General features: G+C 38.0%; 1 protein-coding gene across 2 annotated transcripts in view; it reads right to left on the minus strand.

The window, feature by feature from the left end:
* The window catches only part of rbfox1 (RNA binding fox-1 homolog 1), a 195,769-nt gene that overhangs the window by 20,018 nt on the left and 150,170 nt on the right, over nt 1-25,581 (minus strand). For both annotated transcript variants that reach the window (XM_069906761.1, XM_069906762.1), the window contains exons 7-9: nt 18,198-18,330; nt 10,594-10,633; nt 5,882-5,946 (exon numbers count right to left, since the gene is read on the minus strand). In XM_069906761.1, the coding sequence (XP_069762862.1) occupies nt 5,882-5,946; nt 10,594-10,633; nt 18,198-18,330 (238 nt within the window). The remainder of the gene's footprint in view (nt 1-5,881; nt 5,947-10,593; nt 10,634-18,197; nt 18,331-25,581) is intronic.

The raw sequence follows: 25,581 nt of genomic DNA on the forward strand, positions 1-25,581 counted from the left end.
ACTCAAGAAGCCACACAATGAACTTTTGTGATGGATCTATAAGAAGTGACATAAGTTTTACAGATAAACTGATTATTCCATCATATGAATATGCACTGACAAAATGACAATCCACCCCTCGTCCCCCAAACCAATAAGGTACAAAAGGGCTTCGGAGTACTACAAAGTGTGAAATGACAAAGGGTCAAATCCTTCACATTGCCATTAGTAATGACATACTCTTCAATGAACATGCTTTCAGCATACTTGGTGACAAATTTTTAGCTATGGACATGCATTATGGTTGAGTCAGTTGTTGCGCTATTTGTGATTAAGCTTAAAAACAAGAGTAGTTTACCTTTCTGAAACAAGTTTAACATATGTTAGGGGTGTAGAACTGATAACTGTGTGTTCAGTTAACTGTGTTCAATGATCTGTTGTTGTTTGAATATTCCATACAACCACTGACCCTTGTCATGTTTTTAACTTGTCCTGTGATTTGTTACCCATCTGTTGGTCTCAATTTATTTCTGTGCCATTATTCATGTGATCTTACTACATTTCAAAACTGCTTCAGATAAAATTTGTATGTAAACCATTAAAAAATGTAGAACATTGCAAAACAATATTAAAAGGCACACTTTTTGCATGTTCAGATATGCTTTTTGCACTCAAAATATTCAAACTCAGTCCATGATATAAAAGGCAATAGAACAAAATGTCAAAGAACAACAGTTTGAGATGAAGATGCCATTGCATTCGAAGTTTTGTGCAAACGTGCAAACAACATACATCCACCTTTCACATAACACAAATAAAACAATGTGTGGAGTGATTAGAAATTGGAAAACAATAGTATACTGTAGTTTCATTGATTCAAAGCATTGCTTACACAGGAAACTCTACGGCCTTAACACTCCTGAACCTTCCAAAGCAAAGATAAACAAGGCAATGAGTAGATTTAGGAATTCCAGATATTTATTGTTAAATTCAGTCAACATTGCAATTGAATTATGATGTTAGACAGCTGTAATCTAGTACCACTGTAATCAAGTCATGTTTTGTAACTATCCACTTTAAATATATGTAAATTTTAAATGACTAATTGCAATTAAAAATGCCCTATTTGCTTTAGCAATTTAAAAATTAAATTCAGCCATTACCAGGCATTCCATCGTTATATAAATGGGTATCACAATCACCTCTATATCTCATTTCTTAACCCATACAAGAAACTGTTCTTTTATTGCTGATTTACAAGACAAAATAAAAATTCACAGAGGAATTAGACTGACTGAATTTAAAAGAGACAGGAAAACATTCATGATTTTACAGAAAATTTCATCAGGTTTTATATAAAGTATTAGGGAAGATCCATCATATTCCCTGTGCCACAGCACAGCAGAGGTTGAAACAAACCTGAAACAATCCAAGCCTCTGCACGAACATTTATAGGGAAGGGAATGCACAATTCAAAGAATAACTGGATACAACTTAAAATAGGTTAACAGAGAACAATTTTCCAAAATATACAAGGTGACGTTATTGAATTTCAGTTAAAAATAACATAAATTACTATTTTAATGTCCACTCTGTGAAATTGATTAGTAGATCTCAATAAATGAGTAAATGGGTAAATGCTAAATTCCAGAGTGTCATTCAAAATTCCATCTGGGACCTGGAAAGTATTGATAAAGATACTGCGTGCCAATTATAAAGGTAATTCCCTCCTCCTCTGGCAGAAAAAAAATTGAGAACAGAGATAGAAAGTAACAGTGGTGCTAAGATCGATTACTCCTGCTGGGAATCCAAGTGACATATCAGTTGACATAAGTCGGAACACTTCAAGGGTCAATTGTGCTATCAAATTATGAAAGGGTAATGAGAACTTAAGGTTTAGTTTGCTGTGTTAGTTTAATTTGTTCTACAAGGTAGAAATCCAAGTCCACAATTAACCTTGGAAACTCCTACATTAGAGAGCTTTGTAATAATATGGTTTTAATACTATTGTCACCAGATGAAGGAATAGCAGGTTCAAAAGATTAAAATAATTTCATTTCATCAAAGAAACATCAAAGATAAAGAAATAATCTTCAGTAACTAGGCAAACACCAATGTCTCAAGCTATCAAGACAGATAAAATAGATGTAATTACCAATTGTGGGTGAAACTGTTTGATTAAATATAAGAACATCTATTTTTGAATGGTCATAAAATGTTATAAATTCTTCCAATCCAATTCCAGAGAAAAGTTGTTGCTTAAATACTGAAGCGATGAATGCTGTAAAGATACATTAGAGTGATAACTTTTACAATGGCTAATATGTCTGCTTCACATGGATGAGGTATGGCATCTTTAGAATAAGGGAATGTAGGACAACCTAGCTCTGTTTCAGATCCCCTGGACAAAGATACTTGAATGGATACATTCAAGTGGCAACGTGAACTTGGTTCACATAATAAAATAGTCTTCAATATTCTGTTGATAGTATTGTTAACACTTGTACATCCTACTGTGAGCAATGTAAACTGAAAGTTCTATTTTACTATTAATTATTTCGAACACCTGTTCAGGTCGAATCAATTATCATCCATCCAATCAACTTTCCTTTACGAATGATTAACACGAATTGCTCAATGTGATATAAAACATGTTTAATTCCCAGTTGAGATGCCACTGAAACTGCTTCTGAAATCTATCTTTGATGCACTGTCTATGATCTGATTGATTTATCTGAGTGATAAATTTAAGAATAGAACACTTTCTGACCAACATTGATCCACATCTATGGGCCCGTTTTTCAATTTAAATTCTTGCCTTCAAAGTCTTCTGAATAATTTTATTTCTAATTGGTTCATTTTGCAGTTAATAATAAATACAAGTAATTTGTTAGCTTCGCCAAAGGCAAGTGTGTGCACACATATCAAATGTGGTACAAAGGCCTCAAATTGCAACTAAATTATTACAAGTTGCATTAGAGATACCTTGGAGTTCTGATTCAGGATTGGTGTGAAAGCAAAAGCAGCCACCATTCCTGACCTTGATGGTTGCAAAATACTTAAGTCTGCAACACCTCATATTCCATCTGGACACCCTCGAAGTGAATGCTATTAACACGGACTTCTCCATTTCCCTCCGCCCCCATCTTTCCCTAGGTCTCCTCTGGTTCTGTCTTCCTCTAGCCCCTTTCACACTGGCACCTTGTCAGAGTAATTAACAGCCAATATACAGGTTAAGGGTCCAGTGTGAATGCTCCTCAATTGCCACGCAGGTGTCAAATTGTGCCGGGGCGGGGAGGGGGGGGGCATTAGATGCCTAGATAGGTAATATCATCCCTGGGGTCGTCAGATGCCTGCGTGCCGATTAGCCCAATGTGAAAGGGACACGGACTATCCAAAGCGAAGTAGTGACGCGTTGATGATGTTTTTGCGTGAGTGCAGGAACGTGAAGAAAACAAAAGATTAAAAAGAGGTATGAACTTTGTATTCAATTTACTAAATTCTGATCAATGTAATATGATCTTGTATTTAAACAAAATTAATTATGCCTAATCATTGTAACATAATTAAGCATTATGCACAACACAGCCCAGTATAAAACAATTTTATAAAGGACCGTGCGGATGTGGGAACAGCAAATAAAGCACAAGCCGCAAAATTTATAGAGACCATGGGAAAGTCGGGGATAAAATACATGCAGCAAGTGATGGCGGAACTGTCCTCCCAGAATTCTGTGTGGCAGAGAAAAGGCAGTATGCACGGAGCCCTCATGGAGGGGTTTCTCTGCCGCATGGAATTCTGGAAGAAATCGATTAAATTTGAAGGAATTTTGGATTGTATCTAAATGAACTGATTAATTACTCTTGGTGCCAATTTCTTACATTGTTTACACCAAAAATAATCAGGCCATTTGATTCATTTTGCCTCTGTTGTATCTAATTTGCTCAACATATCCTATTTTTCTTACTGCTCTCCTTACCCAATGTGATAGTACAGATTCTATCACCAATGTGTCTATGTACAGATGGTCGTGTAGGATGACTGTGATTGGCTGAGAGTGTAGCCACACCTAGATTCTATCACCAATGTGTCTATGTACAGATGGTAGTGTAGGATGACTGTGATTGGCTGAGAGTGTAGCCACACCTAGATTCTATCACCAATGTGTCTATGTACAGATGGTCGTGTAGGATGACTGTGATTGGCTGAGAGTGTAGCCCCACCTATTAGCAGGTCTTAAAGGATTGCTCCTAGCCAGACCAGGTCATTCTGGACTGCTCGACCTACTTGTGATATGCTCCAGTCTTTTAGTTGATAAAAGCCTTGGTTTGGATCAACAAGTCTTTGGTTCTTTCCACACGCTCTACACCCAGACTCCTCTTTAAAAAGACAATTTTTAACTTAAGAGATATTGACTTGCAAATCACTTGTGAGACTATTGCAAATTATATATGTAAATTAGTTTGGACATGCTAATGTAATTTAAAGTATCTTTTGGTAAACGAGAAGATCGCATATGCTGGAAAACTTGAGCAACACACCAAGTACTGGAAGGACAGAAGATCAGGCAGTGTCCACAGAAAGCAAGAGAATGGAAATCCTTTGCGTGAAATGTCAACAATCCATTGGTTTCCTTGGATACTGCATGGACCCACTGGGTTCTTCCAGCACTTTGTGTGCTGCTCAAATGATCTTTTACTGGGGGTAAAAGGCAATCATATAAGGTCTCAGACATTAATCAACAAGGAGTAAACTTTGTCACACCTCAGATATCTGCTGATTGAGATGTCAACATTGGCCACTGTTTACAGTATTGATCTGTAATCCAAGACTTGGCAGGGGAAGTTATTGAAAGCAATATTGTCATTCTAGTTTGCAATGTCTGTCAGTGGGGAATGGAGCATCAGTTGGTGGAAGAGGGAATGTCTTTGAGCGCTTGAGTGCCTAACAGGGTGAAGCTGGATTGAGCTTTGAGTCAACCCGAGCTGAGCTTAACATATATCATGAAGCCATCTTTAGGTTTGCCACAAATAAAACTGAGGTATGTTTCTTTTCCTTATCTTGGAGGGTGAATTTTCTATAATTTATATATTAAGGCTGCAAAAGGAATTGAGATGTTGCTTGAAAAGTGTTTAATTTGCCTCAATAAATTATTTGTTCTGCGCAGTTCAATTCAGACCGTGACAAAGCAGCCAACGTGCTCAATTATCTTCTGTAGAAAAAACACAAAGCTGGAGAAATTCAGCAGGTCCAAAAGTGTTCTTTCTATCGCAAAGGTGAAGATATATGACCCACATTTTGGGCCTGAGGCTTTCATCAAGGCAGGCGCCTAAAAAAAAATGGCAATGGGGTGGGTGGGGGGGGGGGATGTGAGGTAGGTGCAGGGGGAGGTGAGAAGACTCGGTGAATGGAGAGGGAAAGAGGTGGAAGACAAAGGGAAAGCAAAGGGAGGAAGAACAGAGAGCAGGCTAACAGAAACCATCCAGTTAGGAAGTGCCCAGATTGAAAATGAAGTATTACTCCACCGATTTAATGAGGTCTTGGTGTTTTACTTCTTGTTTCTACAGGACTTGTTTTGGAATTTCAAATTAAATGAGAGTAAGTCCATCTCTTTCAGGAGTGGCAAATCAGAGCTGAATCACTGGAAAATATTTTCCTTATATTGCCTGCAAATCCAGGGCTTCTAAATTTACATAACAGTGGTCTTTTTTTTGGAACAATGCCATTTACTCACTCAGGGTGGAGCAGCCCATATCACTCTCTGATGTAGTGGTTGTCACACATTCACAGCTCAATTATTTGTTGGGGTGATAATTAATCATATTTCCGAGATGCCATGTAAACCAGCACTGCATCACATAAACTACAACACAATAAATCAATGAAGGGATGAATTCCTTACCTGTCGCTGTAGGTGGCAGCAGTGGCGGTGGCAGGCTGGGCATACCTGTAGGCAGCATACCCACCCTGGTGGGGGGGGGGGGGGGGGAGGGGAAAAGAATAACCTTAGTCCATTTGCAATTTCATAGCAGAGGACAGACAGTATTTTCAACACTTATGGAAGCAGATCAAAATCTATGCCTTGCATTTGATTAACCAAATGACAAAAGAAATTAGAATGCTTATTTTGTTTGCTGCGAGACAGCCACAATTTTCAATGCTATTGAACTTGTATAGTTTTGGATGGCAGATCGAGCCTATAGATCGGATGTCAAAAGATGCTTTGCATGTGATGAAACCAGTATGCCATAAACTAACAGTTTCAACATTTTCAAGGAAGTACAAATCACAGATGAAGGGACTTGTATTTTCTCAATAAATAATTTGTCTTCTGACAAGTTAAACTTCTAAATTAGACACCAACATCATTCTTTGCGTGGATAAGCTTAAAGAGCTAAAGGTAAATGACATGGACAACATGGTGACGCATTGCAGTGGTGTACCAGTGTACTGAGACATTCACTGTTAACATGATGTGTTTTACTTCCCACATTTCGGATCCCTTGACAAGGTGAGATCATTAGTCTAGGATAGAGAAAGGTGCAAATATTTTTTCCACCGGAGTGGTTAAATGCATATATTAATAGGATTCTAAATCATTACACCTTGTTATGCCATTGATTTATTTTGTCATGTCCAAGCTCAGAACTGTTCTAAAATCTAACTTTTTATTCTTTTTGGCAATCCATGAATCAGAAATATGCCACATTAATGTTTTGCATTTTTAATGGCTTGGGTGATTCATCACACACACACACACACACACACACACACAAAAAAACATTTTAACTCCCAAACTATTTGCTTGAATTTGAGTTTTGTGATTGGGAAAGATAATCACATTCCTATTTATGCATTGACTTTGTTCAATGATAGCTCATGCTTTGTGCAAATAAATGAGCCACTTGCTAAACAAGTGTTGAAAATACTAGAAGATGCAATATAATCTTCTCAATATAACCCCAACATATTGATCATTTTGCATTTGTCGGCCGTGTTATCAAAATGAATTATTAAGAAATGTGTAAATTAGAATTAGGTCATCCGAATATAAATTATTTAATTAAATTAGCTCTTGATAATTTTTTTGAATTTTTGATCATTATGGGTCTTCAATTAAGCAACAGGACAAACAAATGCACATACAAAATAAATCGTGGGCAGTGATGCATTGATTGTCAAACTGTGAAAATGGCAGAGGCCTCCAGTTCAATGGGCCACAATGTTAGATCAACCAGTTCTAAATTATCTCAGCATGCCAATTAACATACAGAATCCAGTCTCTGTAGATAAAGCAAACACCATTTATGAACTAATTATAATGTGGTTGGAAGTGGCTATCCCATCATTCTTTGGGACAGCCTCCTCACTGTGTACACTTTCAAGTGCAGTGGAAAAAAACGTAAGAATTATGCAAGTCTTGATCACTGAGCATTCGGCCAAAATTCCCTGTTTGGCTTCATTCATAATAATTTTGCCTCCATTCACCCCAAACTCAAGTTGTTTAGCGAACCCGAACTGTCCCAAAAGGGCATTCATGTTCATTTGGCGTAAACCCTTCCTGCAATCAATAAATTCCCCTTTATTTTACAGTCAGTAAAAACATTTGGCAGCAATCCACATTCGCTGTGACAGTTCGCTCATCATACCTGTGGTAACTTATTGCCATACACAGGTTCTCGATACACTACTCTATAATGAAACAGAAATAATGTTTTGAATGCAAAAAGAATGAATAACTCATGAACCCAATAAGCCATTCCTCTTCAAGTTTGCCTTTGATTCTAAATCATTAAAAGCCTAAAATCCCTACAAATTAGGAATCACCAAATCATCAAAAAAAATTCTACGTGGAGTCTTTTGAGTTATGGGGAGAAATGTTCATGCTGTCTTTCACTCTCAAGTTGAAAGCGTTCCTTGCTTCCTATTTTACATAGCCTAATCTTTCATAGTCCAAGGAAGATGAATTGTAATGGCTTAGAAGCCAGAATGTAATTTATATTTCCTAATGTTGTCTAATGCATTTTTTATATTTGCATCAATTAAATTTAATCAATTTAAACTTAGAAGCTGAGCCTTAATTGTGCTACTTCTGCAAAAAAAAATTCAATGAATGCTACTTCCATGGGGAAATTGTAATGGCACAATTTTTCAATTTGATATAAAATGCATTTTTTTTTTAAACGCACAGTACTGATCAAATGTGTACTTCAATATATTTTGAAATGTGTTGATTTCAGAGAGAGAAGAAATTATATCAATTTCATTTGTATAAAGGGTATCCATGCATTAAAGTTGTGCCAAACTTGTTTTGGATTTTGTAGAACTAATAAATAATATCAATTGCATAAACAATGAGAAAAATAAAATATGGTTTATATGTGAAACAAAAGAGATGATTCTAAAACCCCCTCTGATTCTAAGCAACAATTATCCAATGATCTTTTCACTTAGCAAATTGCATTGACTCAATATCTTAAAAGAACATGGAATATGGAAATCTTGGACAACAAAATATTTAAAAAAATTCTTTTTACTGGATGATTCAAGCTTTTACAGTCCAACCTCTTCAATACGACTTTCTGATGAGTAACAGACAAGAGCCTCAAGACATCAATTCTAACCCAGTTCATCTGGCAGAATGTACGTTTCTCAATTCTTTTCGTGACAGCTTATATTTTGCTGCCAGTTCCTCAAGGAACTGTTGGCATTTTTCAGTGGAAGAATGGCTTCAGTTTTCGGACTCTTGGATCAATGGAGAAACGCTGAACTTTGCTTTGTGAAGTCATGGCTTGCCTGTGTTGCGGAATGGCAGGAATTTCTGCCATGGCAGGTGTTTCCTAGCAGCCGTGCTGCAACTTGCTCTCAAATTCTGGCATGACATCCATTTGAGGAAGAGAGGTTAAAAAAAAAGAAGGTAAGTTGGATTCTTTTAATTTTGTTGTGGTTTTTTTCACGTTTCAAATATTTTAAATTGGTTTTTGTTGATTTGTTTTCAAAATAAGATTTTTGATTCATTGTTTTATAAGAGGCATTGATGGGAAGGAGGTGGAAAGAGTTGGAATCTACAAGTCCCTGAGAGTCCATATTTCAGAAGTCCTCTGCTGGAGTCAGTACATTGAGACATCCATGAAGAAGGCACACCAATGCCTTTACTTTCTATGGAGTCTGAAGAGATTTGGCATGCCATCAGGTTCTCTACCAGGTGCACTTTGGAAAGTATACTGGCAGGTTGAATCGCAGCCTGGTTTGGCAATTCAAATGCTCAGGAATGCAGAAGGCTTCACAGGCTCTGACGTCTATGTGAGGCGCCACCTTAAGATGGCAGCCAAGAACATTAGGGACACCATCACCCTTATCACAACCTCTTTTCAGTGCCACCTTTGGGCAGAGGGCACAGATGCCTGAAAAAAAAAACACCTCTCGATTCAAGAGCAGCTCATTTCCAACAAGCTTGGTACATAGACTGCTCTATCTCATAATGACTGCTTGAACTATTGCGAATCACTTTTTTTGCTTCTGTTTACTGTGAATATTTATAATCGCTCTTACAAATTTATTATTTCATTCAATAAGTTTACCGTGATATTTTTCTTTACAAGTACCTGTCAGGCTGCAGCAAGTATGAATTTCAGTTTACAAGGCATAATGTGCATGACAATAAACTCATTATCACGAGTTAATTATAATTAGCCAATGTTTCATATTTTAAAAACTTTTTGAACATCAGGCCTATTCAGAAAAATTGAAGGAATTGAGACAAGTCTCAACACTGGGATCTCAAAAGTTTTCGGGGTCAGTGTCCAGGGCCTCATCACTGGGCTCCGATACTGTCTGGACCAGCCAGAGAACCTGATCAAGGAAAGTTTGGGCGATAAGGAAAATCCCAGCCAATGACTGTTGAGGGGGCTGGAGCATTCCACCACTCCAAGTTATCATGATTTCACTAGAAACTAGGAGATTACCCATGGGAATGAATTTGGAATATAACTTAAAGAGTTTTTAATTTGGATTCTGAGGCCTAGCGCTGACTTCAGATCCAGCCTTACCATTCAAAGTATGAAAAATGCCAAGACCGCGTGAGGGAGGAAAACTAAGTAATGGGAATGCAAGCAAAAATAATATATTCTGTTCCGTATATTCTGTCACTATTCATTAGCAATAGAAACATTATTCTTATACTACAAAATCTACAGTTATCACACTCATCTTAACCACCAGAGAAATATGTGCACAACCTTCCCGAAATAGAAATGTTATGAAACTAAATGAAAAGATTATCCCCCCAAAAAAACAGCCATAATTTTATTCATTAGAAGGAAACAAAAACAGATAAATGTTGCTGCATATGACAATATTTTAATTATTCACCCTGTGTGTACTTTGAAAATGAGAGGCGTACAGCGGAACAAACTAAAATACCATTTCAATCTAATTGGGTGGAAAATATATGAGGAAATGAGCAATGATTTTTGGGATAACATACGGCTGTGTGCAATGCTTTCTGAAAGGCATTAACACAATGCAAAATCTGAGGTGCACAGCAGAGTAAACTTGTAAGAAGAATGGCTTTGGTAATGAGGACAGAACCTGATGTACTTCACAAGTACTTACATAAATGTCTGCACCATAAAATCCATCCTGGTAAACAACACTGCAAGATTCACATACAAAAAGAAACATTCCTGTTAGTGCATTTTTACATGCCAGGGCATATATCAAGTACTTCACCATAAAGATTAGTCCACTGAAAAAAAAAGTAAAGATGGCACCAAAGATGTTTAAGTATTTGAATATATATTTTGTGAAGCAGGTATTTGCTTGTTATGGCTGGAGAATTAATGAAACGTTAATCCTACTTTTGGAAACCAGCAAATAAATTGCTGGGAGCAATGACATAAAAACTACAGATGCTTATACAATATATGACATTGGTTCACAAGGTATGCTGCTATGTGGTCCTGTTCGTTCAGTCTGGGATGCTATCAAAGGGCTTTATCCAGGGCCTTTTGAAATGAAGTATCTTTGTGTCATTTTTAAGTACCTGCTATCTATATTTCACTGCCTGTCCTCCCATTCCTTTGCAAGGCTGTGAGCTTCAGTAAAGGAAGGACGATACCATTCTGCTACAAGCAGTGGTGGTCCGCTGTTGCCTGACAGGGAACAGCAAGAACACTGGCAGAAATTGGAAAACAAATAACAGACTGAAAACAGACATTTTGCGATCAAATCAATCAATGCCTCTCCCAGGGAAGGTCCATCAGCAATCCTAATGAACAGTTGGTGGACTGATGGCTGAGTGATCCTAATGACATGTACAACATGGGTGGTCTAAATCATGATAGTGACAGACTGAGCTTCAAGTACAGCACTCATACAGAGGGAGGCTTCTTTTGGTGCTTCAACAAAGGCTAAAACTTTAAATCAGCTAGCAGAGAATGGGAAATAATATATTTTGCTCAAAAAAACCGTGAATAAGCTTGTAGCAGGACAATCTAACAATCTACCTGTGACTTAATATGGCTCAAAACTCCCTGGCAAGCAAATACAGTAAAACCCCTGCTATTCAGAATTGCCTCAAGCAACTGGCGCAAAAATAAATAGGTAAAAATTACAGGTTTAAAATCGGAGTGCCTCGTCGTTAGTTGCAACACGTAGTGTTAAGCAACCGGAAGATTCACTTATCCGGCATCTACCAATTCCCATAGGTGCTGGATACCAGGGATATTAATGTACATTTACCAAACATTTCAATGTGCATGAACATCTGTGACCAATCCTATTCTGGTCCTCATCTGAGCCTCCTGCTGCAGGACACATTTATTAGGAAAGACAGCTTCATCATGGTCCAAAAGCAGTTTCCCTATGCTCCACACTATTGCAGTACACCGAGTGCCAGTATCTGAGCTATCAGTTGTGAGTGGGAGGCCATGTGAGAGGTGCGGTCTTTTCCCTCATTACCTGGTCAGCCAGGTGTGCATTCTTGAAAGGATAAAAGCACAAGGGTTGGTGAGGGTGTAGGGTTGGAACTGGAAATAAGGAGAAGAACTTTCTCTTTATTAAGCAAATATGTGAATCTTGGTGAATTGGGGAAAACAGCTGACCAACATGTTCTATGATTTTTATTATAAACTGTAGCTAGACTTTAATTTTCTTTTCCCCCCCATAGTAGGGTACAGCTGGATAAACGTTTGGCTCTGCAAGATGCAATTAATGATACATTATTTTGCCAAAATGTATAGTGTCAGTGATGGTCATGATTTGATTGGGAGATGGGCCAGACATGAGGGTTTGATGGATGGGAAAGTGTTCCCTGTGAGTCTTGGTGCAACACTCAGTTAATTGATGGCTCTTGTTAGGTTAGGACTGTCCTCAATATAAATTATCATTAGAAAATCAGACTCTTTTTACATACAATGCATGTGGTGGGGGAGGGAAATGAAAATCCATCTCTGAGTTTGATCACTTGGTGACATCAAATTCTTTGGGCTTCGTTTCCGGCATTTGCTTCCAGTGTAGCATCCTCCTACCCAAGTTTGAACACATGCCTTGGAGGCTTCCTGGTATCCTATGGATGCCTTACATCTCTCTACTCTTGTGGTCAACAGGGAAATGGGACAGTTGCTGTGTCAGATTGATTCCAGAGATGAGGGGGTTAAATGATGAGGAGAAATTGCGTAATCTGGGGCTATACACTGGAATTTAGAAGAATGAGAGGGAATTTATAGAAATGATTATAAAACAAATCTTTGGTTGGGAAGTCTATAACTAGGGGACCGAGCCTCAAGATTCAGGATAGAAGATTTAGGACAGAGATGAGGAGGAACTGTTTTTCCCAAAGGGTGGTAAATCTATGGAATTCACTGCCCATTAAAACAATGAAGACTACCTCAGTAAATATATTTAAGATAAGGTTGGATAGATTTTTACAAAGTAGGGGAATTAAGGGATATGGGGAAAAGGCAGGTAGGTGAAGATGAGCCTTTCATCAGAACAGCCAAGATCTCATTGAATGGCTGAATGGCCTACTTCTTCTATTTCTTAGGCTATGTTTTCATGTGTCGTGGTCCATCACCTTTACGCCCAACATGTCATTCCAGACACTGAAATGCACTTACAATACCAAGGCCACCAAGTGTATGGCAAGTGTCACCTCATGACAACAAGGAACAAACGAGTACTTTCTGCCCACCTCTCATCAACTCATGGACATGCATTGCAACTCCAACAATTGTTTTGCCACTGCTACCAATTTCTTTACCTTGAGCTTGAGACCCAGCTTTCAAAGAGTTTACCTTCCTGCTGCGATGGAAAACAAGCTTCTATACATGTCATCATGCATTGACTGCTATATACAGCAAGTCCATCAGTATCTATAGAGAGTGTAGAACAATAATTATTTGGGCCAATGACTTTTCAATCAGAATTAGGAAGAGCTGGAGCTAAACGGTTTGATTGAAGAGTGATAAAGCGCAAAAAAAATTGTAAGTTAATTGATAATTTCAGAAAATCATCTGTATTGACACTTTTGTAGTCTTATGGTCTGGTCTAATCAGCTCTTTTAATTTAGACTTTCCCTCAAGTTCTTACGTCTCTTCCAAGCTTTCTCTGCATCTTCGAGCCTGTTCTTGTCTGAGTCTAGTGACAGCAGAGTGACCGGAAATGGTAACAAAATTTCACACTGTAGATGTTGCCTGAGCTGCTGAGATTTGCATTTTTCTTTCTGAACTCTACAAATGTTTTGCTTTAATTGGAATACTGTAAAATAAGAAAACAAGAAGTTGGAGCAGCAGTAGGACAATCACCCTCTTAAAATTACTCCATTCGTTACAGCAGAAATAGTTATAAAGAGTCGTATAGGACAGGAATAAGCCCTTTGGCCCACTTTAACCTTTTTGGTTATCTGCACTCATTTCATCTATCTGCATTAGGACTATATTTTCCAATGTCAGACTGTCTCCAAAGGTAGAAATGGCATCTGATTCCATCTCTTTCTCTGGCAGTGAGCTCCAGAAATCAGCCATTCTTTATGTATCAGAACTTACCTAACTCTCCTTTCACATTCCTCATACTCGTCTTAAATCCATGGCCTCTTTTTTTCCTGATACCCCTACTATGGCAAAGAAATTCCAACCATCTAACTTTTATATGTCGCTTATAATTTTACATCGGACCACAAACAAATCAGCACCTTTTGACTCATTAATTATTTGTATTAAACACAGTGACAAATTAAACTAAATCTCTTCTTACTGTACATGATGCTTACCTCTCCGTCTATTCACATGTCTATCTAACAGCCTCTTGGACACTATTCTATCTGGTCAGGTCTCTCTGTGTTAAAAACATATCCCCCCCCCACACCACCCTCTCCTTCAATGCATCCTCTTCTAGTATTTAAAAAAAGATCCTGACTGTTTATCCAATCTATGCTTCACATAATTTTATGAACTTCTATCAGTTCTCTTCACAGCCTCTGAGGTAATGGAAAAGAACAAGCCAAGATTGCTCATTTTCCCCCAATAGCACATGTCCTCTAAATCAGGAATGATCCGGGTAAATCTTTTCTGTACCCTTTTCCAAAGCCTTCGATCCCACAGTGGGGTGACCAGAACTGCACACACAACTCCAAGGGCAGCCAAAGCAAACTTTTACATAACTCCAACGTTAACTTCCTTACTTATATTTTACTCAATGCCTTGACCAATGAAGGCAAGCCTTCCTTACACCTTTTTTTGGATGGACAAACCAGAAGGCTGAGTACAGACTTGTACTGTGCTGTAGTGCTCTATGTTCTTTGCCCCCTTATCTACTAGCTTGGCTGTGTTCAGGAAGCAATGGAATTGGATTCCCAGATCCCCCTGTATATCAATTTCATTAAGGGTCCTGCCATTAACTGTACCTGTACTTTCTCCTTAGATTTAACCTCCAAAAGTGCAACATATCAATCTTACTCAGATTTAACTCGATATATATCTCTAATGAACTTATCATGTTTCTGCAGTGTGGCAACTGGAACTATATTCCAAGTGTAGTCAAACAGTGTTTTGTAAAGATGTAGTATTATGTCCCAATGTTGATATTCTATGGCCAAATCTATGAAGGCAAACAAGCCAAATGCCTTATTCACCATCCTATGTGTTTGTGTTGTGATGCACCATCAATAATCAACAGATTGAAGTTGTGAAATGGATAGGCTTTTATTAACTATAGACTGGAACAGCTGTCAACCTCATTGACTGATCAAGGCAGAGTGGAATGGAGAGGCAAAGGGCTATGGGTAGGATCAGTCTCGGGAGCCATGTCCATCGGGCAACAGCCACTCGTAGCATAACAGTGGCCACATGTCGCTACTTTCAGGAAAATGTGGACTTGAACCCCAAGGTCCATCTGTTCATCAATAGTGCTGAATGGGTCATATCAGCCTACCAGACATAACGGACTCAGCACCACTTTCTTGGTTCTCCCTACATTCCTTGATGCCTTGCGGTTTAAATGATTCTCAATCTCTACCTTGGTTCTAGATCCTTTTGCACCACATCGTTGCAATCTACTTGAATAATATTTTTCCCTGGCAGAATAATTCTACACACATTCACTTTGAAGTTAGTTAAGACAATCCCATTAAGCCCTTTGGCAGTTAGATCACTTTCAGTTTTTTTTGATGAAAAACTGGCAAAAATGAACAAAAATAGAGCCCACACTATAATCATGAATGTCAAGGGTCAAAGCATAAAAGAAGAATCGAAGTAACATCAAGATAAACTTTATACCTCTGGACCTCCTGAAAATGGACGTTGAAATTTGTTACCAACCAAAGACCCGTCTTTCCTGATTGCTCCATTACCAACATGTAGGCAATAAGACACCTACCAAAATAAGGAACTTGCCTCATGATCTTATGCCAATCAAGCTTCTATTGTGTAGCTTGGACACTAACTGCTTGTTAAATTGGGTATGAAAAAATTAATATACCTTGCCTTTTCCCACAGATGAAAGCAGGTTGGCAGCTACTGGAAACAGCAAAGAAGTTCGACAGGTAAATCAGGAACTTTGCCTTTCAGGGGGAAAAACAGACCAGATCTCAAAAAAAGAGACTTCCTGCACCTCAAGTGACATGTGATCCTCCAAAGTGCTTCCTGCTTCTCATTTTGGCAAAGGAGGAAATTAATTCAACTTTACCACTGAAAACTCACAATACTAAAGTAGCATCGCTCGGTTTATTTCATGTGTGACTGTTCAACAGTTCAAGAGATTGCAATAGATGTATAAAAAACGAACAAAATTAAATTCTGGCAGCAGAAATAGAGAGGTAAGTCCCTAAAAGCTTATTTTAGGGGTTAAAATGAGATAAATAAATTCTTCCAGACAACAAGAGGGATCTGTGCAGGATGAAACTTCTAGTTAGAATAATGGTATGATCTTAAGAAAAAGACAGTGGATCAAGCAGAGGCCAGGATCTCAAAAAAGGTTTGATTCAAGACGCTCCAAACATTCTCCTCATTCATAGTTTTCATTTGCACCGTGTTAATGTAATTAAAATCTGTGTTTGGCTCTTATCTTTTGCTGGAGCTTTCACAGTCTCCAGCAGACACTTTCCTAATCCTTGAAATAAAAATGTAATATAAAGTAAATTTATACAAATAAAATTATGTTGCCATTGGTACTGTAACTCGAGAAATGGTTTGAAAAATTGATCAGATGCTTTTACGTTGTCTGAACCCTTTGTCAATTTGGGCTTGTAACTATAGCAACATAGCATCAATGCTCATGTAACATATTATACTTGGATCAAATAGAAGATAATAAATTTAACCATCTCAAACTCATTTTCAAAGGTAATGGGGAGGAGATGTTCTGATGGGAAAATTGTGCTCACACAGGGTATTCAGAGGAATGCTCTAATTGTTTTATTGAGATGAGTGCTCGCTTAGTTTCCTGGTGCATTATTTAGGCAGACAAAGGGAGGTTAGAATTAATTAGTTCAGAAAGTAAATGGATTTACAATTCTACTGGTGAACAGTCAGAATGCTTACTGGTCACTTAAGCACTACAATGCCCACCATCCTTTGCACCCCCAGGTGCTGTGACTCATGATCCATCAAACAATCACCTTTGAACCTCCCCCATCCTCCATGATCTCTTTTGCCATCATCCTGCCACTTGCCCATCATACTTATCACTCTACACAACCCAGACATATTTGATCCCCTCTTCTAAGTCCCAACACCACCATTCTGTTTAAACAATATCTATATCCACAAATTTAAATTCATTGAATGTTTTAAAGCCTTATTTCCATCCATCCTAATTATTTATTACTAAGAAAATGGTGGAAATGCATGATTTTCTCCTTGGTCACATTCATGAATTTACACTCCCTTCTTATTACCTGAATGAACACCTTTTTTAAATTAAACACCTGTAAATGTTTATAATTCATTGGTAAGGGGTAGGTGCTGATATTATGGGGATCCAAGTCTCAACGATATGATGAGAATAATTTTCCATTCTAAATTTAGGAAGCGGTTTTTACCTAACATGATTGGTGTGGAAGTGATGGGATGGAATCAGCTATTCATCTTCACAAGTGCTGTTTTCCACTGAAGCTGGATAGCTCTAGTTAAAACGTACCTGTCAACTTGATGTTAAATGAATTAAATTGCAGGTGTCAAATTCGCATGGCAGTGAACAAGTGTAAAGCTGGTCTCTATTGGCATGTAGTTTGAATCCGAGAAGTAGTGATAAAACTTGAGATCTAAAAAGGAGTCTCTTTGATGAGTAACTCAACGGGTTGTGCACCAATTGCTGGAAGAGTTTTAAATTTTGCATATTGCAGAAGACATGTTTAATGATATCGGAGATGGTGAGGTTAAGGTTAGCAAATATCTGAAGATTTTTTATTTCCTTTTTTAACTCTGTCCAATCTCCTCGAGAACTTGCAATCATCAAAAGGAATTCATACATGATTATTGTAACCTGTGTAATTCAGCCTCAAGCAGACCTTGTTGTTTTGGCATGTGTTATAAAAAAACAAATAAACTTAATAGGTGCGACACCACGATCACGTTTCACCACTTTAGGCAAGGCACATCACAGTGGAAGTTTACATGCTCTATCTAGTTTTCATGCCAAGCCAAGTCCAGCATTCACTCAACTGGAAAAATTCTTCTTGCTTTTCAAATTACTCGGACTTTTTTTTTTGCTCCTGCACTCACCCGCCGTAAGCTGGTATGGGAGGGGGTGGTGCAGCCGCACGAAACGTGTTATAGACCGTACGCCCCCGACCTCTCAGGTGTGCACCCCTGTAAGCTGCTGCTGCTGTGGCGGCTGGGTAAGGGAAGCCAGGAACTGAAACAATGAGATAAAACAAAACAGTTGAAGCATTAACAAGCTTCTCTGCCAAAGAATCAGCATGTCAGACCTTCTACTTAAATGTTCTTCACATGACAACCTTTGGGAGAAAAGTCACCTGATGAGTGTGCATGAAGCATCCTGGGCTAGAAAAAAGGATTTGAGGAAGCTAAAGCAAATCACAAACATTTCCATTTAAGTTACTGCGGAGTTCCCAGTAGGCCCCGCATGATATCACAGCGTCCCACATGTTAAAGTGTTGAGATGGAGATCTATTGCATATCATTAAAAATCATGTTAAAATATGTAAACCAGTCCATTATGATACAAATCAGTGTGATACATATGTACATCGCTTACTGTTAATGTACTGCAGTCCTGTTTTTGTAAAGCTTAAATGACATTTCACACAGAAGAGTTGGCATTCAGATTCTAATTTACAGAAATGGATAATGCAATGTCACTCAGCTGTGAGGTTTAATGGAATAAGACTGGATGCAAAGCTTAATTTTGATAAGCCATAAAAGTTGAGGAGAATGGCAACAGTTTTAAAATTGCAATGTTTCTGCAGGTGGCATGTGATCATTAACATCATAAAGGCCTGGAACCTGCTGTACCAGCAACTGTGAATGATAATGGAGATGATCTTTATTGCTGGGTAAGAGAACTATGCCATCACTGGCATACATAGTTCAAAGTAGAAACCTGGAAGTTCCAAAGGGCACATTAGTATAGTCTTTGGTGATGACATGAATTTAAGACCTATAGTATGCAGATTATGCCTCAGTAAACTGATACATTATTAATCCTTGAGGAGAAAAAGAGATTGCAATAACAGACTAACAAATAATTACACTGGACAATGAAGATTTTGCTTCCTGAACAATGTTTGGTGTATTTTATGCCTTATTACAAAAATCACCTTAAATTTTTACGATCACGTACCATTTTTTAGATACAACCTATTTGCTGTCGTATTTCAAGTCTACTAGTGTATTGCCCACAAAGAAAGCTGTTTTGGTCACTCCAAGCGAGCCTGGACATGCTTAGTCAGGATAGATGCAGATAGGCTATCAAAGCAGTGCACATACACAGATGCTGTGCATTACATCGATACATTACATGTTGCTGCACATGTTCTTCAGGAAATAGCATTGTGAGTGTACTTAACAAATAGCATTTATTGTCTTCAAGAAGATTCAATTCAGCGGAAATGTCTCTGTTCCATTTGTAGCGAGTATATGCTTAATGCTAAATTCAATAAAAGTTAATTTAATGTTTCTACAACTTCCTGTGAGATACAACAAATCTGAAATGATCTTTGTGTTCAACTTGAAGTCGTCCATCATAATCCCAAATTTTCTTTCAGGAAGCAAACCTTTTGAAAAATATTGTTATCCAGAGTTATTGAACAATTTCTTTGAACCCGAAAAATAATTTAAGATGTGATATTTCATAGAATTATGCTTTATGAAATCACATGTGGAGTATTGACTACAGTATTGTTTTCCTTATTTATTCAAGGATGTAAGCATATTGGTAGCAGAACAGAGATGCTTGAGTAGATTGTCTTTTGAAAAGACGATGGACTGACTAGGCTTGTATCACCCTGAGATAAAAAAAAATCGAGGTAACTTGGTGAACAACTTCAAGTTGAACATAAAGATAATTTCAGATTTTCTGTATCAAGTAGGAAGTTGGAGAAAAATTAAAGTAACTCTTATTAAATTTAGCATGTTTAATTCCATAATAATGCTGACACATTGCATTAGTTTAATTGATCTACAAATGTTTTGCCGCTGACTTTCATTTGCACTCAGTGTCTGATGCCTCGTGTCAGTGCCCAGCATCGATGGATTCCAGTTGCGCTGATACTGCTTTTCCATGGTCGCAACATCCTGGTGAAACCTTTCACCATGTTCATCACTGATGGCACCAAGATCAGCGGGGCAGGGGTCCAAGTCCATGAAACTGTTCACCATGTTCATCACTGATGGCACCAAGATCAGCGGGGAAGACGTCCAAGTCCAATGTTTAATGACATGCTGCACTTCGTGGTTTAATATGCTTGAAGTAAATATAAAATATGACAGGAAATCACAAAAAAGATAACATCCAAAAACCGATAAGTGATTGGAAAATTTTAAGGAGATTTTCATGATCAGCAGGCCAAAATCCATAAAATATATCCAAAAGTGTTCAGGAAGCTAAACCTTCTTTCAGAGTGTTATTGATATGCAAGGAAATGAAAAGATTTCAGGGGAGACAGGAACATAAATATCTTACAATCAGATACGTCACAGTCTCCTTGAAAGGTGGAGCAGATTGGAGTGGCCCATTTAATGTTTCTGTGTTCACATGATTCTTATCCCCTCAAAAGAAAATTAATTTAGCAGATTATAATTCTCCTTTTTTAAAACATTTATTAATTTCTCTTTTTGTGAATTTCGATAATTGAAGAAGGCGCAAGAGACTGAAGTTTTTCGAATTTGAAGCCTGAAACGATCTGCTGGTGGAGCTTCAATGGATCAAAGGGGGAGAAAAAAGAATTGTCGATGCTTTGGGTTGGAACCCTTCCTCAGGACTTGCTGATAAAGACAATTCTTCTCTCACTGTTGCTGCTGGACCCCGCTGAGTTCCTCCAGCAGATTGTTATTTGTTAATTTGATCTTTATTCATATGTATTTAAAATAGTCTTATTTCATTTTGGTGCAGGTTGTACCTTTTTTAATCCGGCCACTTTGGGACCTGGCGATTGCCGGAACACAGAGACTGTTGGAAAACAGAAATTGCCCCCTATGTAAACATATCAAAGGTAGATTTGCAAGGTTAGTTTCCGGGATGACAGGATTGTCATATGCGGATAGGCTAGAAAGACTGGGATTCCATGTGATGGAGCTTAGAAGGATGAGGGGAGACATGATTGAGGTATTTATAGGATTATCAAAGGGCTTGACAGGGTGAAATTGGAATACATATTCCCAATGATGGGAGAGAACTAGGACTAGAGGGCATAGTTTAAGAATACAGGGAAGGCCATTTAAGACAGAAATGAGGAGAATTTTTTTTACCCAGAGAGTTGTGGATCTGTGGAATGCATTGCCACAGAGGGTAGTGGGGACGGATTCGCTGAATGGATTTAAGAGAGAGTTGGGTAAGGTTCTTGTGGGTAGGGGAGTTATGGGGATAAGTCTGGGATTGGTTATTGAAAGAGAAACATCAGCCATGATCTGATAAATGGCGGTGTAGGCCAATTGGCCTACTCCAGCACCTACTGTCTATTGTCTATTAATAGGAAATTGTTGTTCCAGAGTTATCATTGAACAATTTCTTTGAAGCTGAAAAATAATTCAACGCGTGAAATTTAATAGAACTTTAAAACAGGAAACAATACTGAGGGGAGGCACGGTTAGCGCAACACCTTTAGAGCGCCAGTGATCAGGTCCAGGGTTTGATTCCCGCGCTTCCTGTAGCAAATGTGTACAAACAGCAGCAGATTCAAATGTGCTGGACCACAGAGTGCCGGGATAAGAAAGATACAACTTGTTCAATAATTTAAATGTTGAGATTTCTTGATTTTAACGTCTTGTTTTTCTGCCTCCTTGACAAATTGTCGCTCCTACTGATTGATCATTGCCCTATGCATAGGGTTCTCCTTAACAAGTCTGATAAAGATAAGATGAATCCTGAAAAGTGCTTCATTATTGCTTGCAGAAAATTCCTGGCCATCGTCATTCAACGGAGTAGGGAAACTTTCCTCATCACACTGGAAAAGCGTAGCATAAATCCCGATCCTTCCTCCTGTGTAAGATCATGTGATGAAAAACAATCATTCACTGAGGCGGATTTATTTTAATGTTTAAACCTTTGCAATCAGCAAAGGGATATTGCTGATAAAGATTGTACTTCCGCGTACACTCACTTCCTGATTATTATGCGGCCAGAGAAGAACCTTTTCTGAAGCTAAACAGATTGACTATTTTTATGTGACCCAAATCTTCTGAAGATATATTTGAAGTTGAATGATTGCACGCTATTAGAAGCTGAGCAAACATTTTGATAACTTCAAGTTACCATATATGTCGGCATACTAAGTGATACAGTGTATCAGATGACCCACAGAATTTCAACTTAAAATGTAGGTTTTATGTATAAAACTTATGGCTGAGAGCTTACTGCATCAATAGTCTTTTATCAGCCATCATACTGACCAGTGGAACGATGCTTTTAAGGACATTATTAAGCAACACAGTCTTGGCTATTTAAAATGCAGCCAATTCATTTCAAAATACAGTAAATTACCTACCATTATATGTATCAAACGTTCCCAGCTGGTGTAACATAAACACTAGTGACGTCACTTAGACATTGGTTCCTTTACAGGAACATGCATGGTGTCGAGCATATTTTTACCATTTACGTGAAATTGATTTTACTGCTTTGGCTGCTGTACTGTTATTTTAAGGTATGTTAGACAGGTTTATAATGCATTTTTATTGTTTTAGTATAACATTATTATTAATTCAGCTTCCCAAACTTGAGTTTCAATCGGAAAATATTTAGTGGTAGGAGTTATGCGAATGTTTTATGCTGTTCTCCATCACTCTAAACCACGAGATGTTAAGATTCAGAGACTATATTTGGCATATAAGCTGACCCTTAGTTTTGGGGGTGAGATTTTTAAGGTTTAAATTCTGTCTGGTATGTCGACGTATATGGTATATGTCAAAAATATAATAAGAGTCCATCATCACTGTATTTTTAAATCATTCAATTAATTATGGCATTTCAGCCACTGAGAAATATTGACAGTCGAGGCATTTCATGCCTCAGTTATATTCTCTTTATAACAATTAATTGACAGACTCATCTTCAACATTTAACTTTGGAAAGTGATAGGTGCTAATTATCAAGGCAAATTCCAAGCAGTCTTGAAAAATATAAATTCTATGCAGGAAGATGCTTGTGAATCTACCTTTGTTGCTAACTTCACTTAAAAAGAGTGATGGAAACTTTGAAAATACTATTTGCCTTCTGCAACGGATTGTAAAATATGTTGGTGTAATAATATTAGCTCAGAAGTTTGGACCAGTGTAAAAAAAAAAATAAAAGGTTAATGGGAACTATACATAAATTCCAAATTGATACATGACTGCAAGATTATATCATTGCTAATCTTGAGCCAAGTAACTTAAGCTACCTGTCCTTGGATGCTATTAGGTGGAGTAAGGTCATGGAGAGTTTGGCACAACTATTATGAAGGATTACAAAGGTTAAAAAAAACCAAAAATAAACAAATCACCATATGCACAGAAATCAGTTTTTTTTAGCACAAAGAACATTATTTGACAAAGAACTGATTTATATATTCTAATTTTATTTATGTTTGTCTTTAGGTTTGGATTTTGGCTCTCCACGGAATGTAGCAGAATACAGACCCTTCAGATCACAGTGCTGTGCTCACATTACAACCTACTCAACCAGCTGCCTAGAATTTCTGTGATAAAAACACTCCATTTTTCTCCATTCCATGCATCTATCTAATAGTCTTTTAAACAGTGTATACTGCAGGGATCTGCAGATCTTAGGATGCAATTTCAATGATGCACAAATGTTACAAAAATGAAAGATTTAGGCAGGTACAGTGAGCAATACTTAGACAATTAGGTTCCACGGAAAATAATTCTCACCAGCAAAAGAAAGCGGAGTAAACATCTGCGACAAAATAACTTGGAATCCATGCAAGAAAAAAAAAGTACAAATTTTATTTTTATAGCAATAAAGTAACTCAAACATTAAATGTTTTGGGTTGTATTTCAATGAATGGCCCTTTCTAACTTGAAGCTGACATCAAAAATGAAAAGCTAGATGTTGCAGTTGGCTGTATTGTAAGCCAATCCTGTCAAGATTCTGCCTCTTCTATTGGCACCTATCTGCTCCACCTTTCATTTAAAGACCTTGTAAGATCCTCTTTCATGTACATGAAAGCTTGACAGTAATCCTGTTAGGATTTAGATATGAAGATCCAACCTGCAGAAAACAGAATTACAGGATGAAAGAATGAAGACTAACCAGCCACACTCCAATGTGCATAGAGCCTAGCACAAGCGACCTGTGTGTCTAGCTCTGCAGTATATAAAGCTAATTTCACTTTCATCACAAAGAGAGCAGGTTGTTTCATTTATACAAAATATTGCTGCTTGCAAATGCGAAATTATGCATACATTGAAAACTAGTTGCATCACAGATAAAAATTGCAATATGTGAGTGCTGATGTTACTTGGAAAGCTGAACTATACAAAATCTGATCCAGTGTATTTTGCATTCTCTTCTTTGGCTTGGCTTCGCGGACGAAGATTTATGGAGGGGGTAAAAAGTCCACGTCAGCTGCAGGCTCGTTTGTGGCTGACCAGTCCGATGCGGGACAGGCAGACACGATTGCAGCGGTTGCAAGGGAAAATTAGTTGGTTGGGGTTGGGTGTTGGGTTTTTCCTCCTTTGCCTTTTGTCAGTGAGGTGGGCTCTGCGGTCTTCTTCAAAGGAGGCTGCTGCCCGCCAAACTGTGAGGCGCCAAGATGCACGGTTTGAGGCGTTATCAGCCCACTGGCGGTGGTCAATGTGGCATTAATTATGTCAGAAATAACTGGGAAATTTAAGGCACTCTGTCTAATATTAAGAGCTTCTTTTTTCTGCCTTTACTCTCCTGAGGTGTGGCAATGGTATTAACATAGCACCACTGTCTCATTCCCTTCTTGTCAGGATCCATTCATGTAGACACAGACCTAGCTAGAAGGTGAATGGGGCAGCGCCTGGGAACACCAGCTGAAGATGGTTAACTCCTCAATGAAGAGTTGATCCAGCAAGTAGGATGAATTCAAGTCCCAAGAGAAATTGCAAAGGAAAAAAAAAATCCTTTCTCCAGTGGTGCTGGGTAATAAATTTGGAATCAGAAAATATGGTCAGGCTTGTGGCTAGTGATAAGTGGCTTCTGGCAGATCTTAGATATTCAAATTCCAAATTACCAATGAGGAAAATTCAGCTGTGAATATCCAATTTCCATTTTTAAGTATTTCTGACTTCCCCTGAAGGCTAAGTCAGTAATGGCATCATATTTACCAACTAGATTAAAATACCACATTGGACTCTTTGGTGGCATCAACTAAGGTTTTCTTGGCAGAGGAATCATGTTGTGATGAAAAATCATCTATGTGAAGTATCAACTTTGTTTTTCTCTCTCCATTGAAGCTGT

This window comes from Narcine bancroftii, chromosome 12, assembly GCF_036971445.1.
Source record: "Narcine bancroftii isolate sNarBan1 chromosome 12, sNarBan1.hap1, whole genome shotgun sequence".
In the NCBI taxonomy this organism is placed as follows: Eukaryota; Metazoa; Chordata; class Chondrichthyes; order Torpediniformes; family Narcinidae; genus Narcine; species Narcine bancroftii.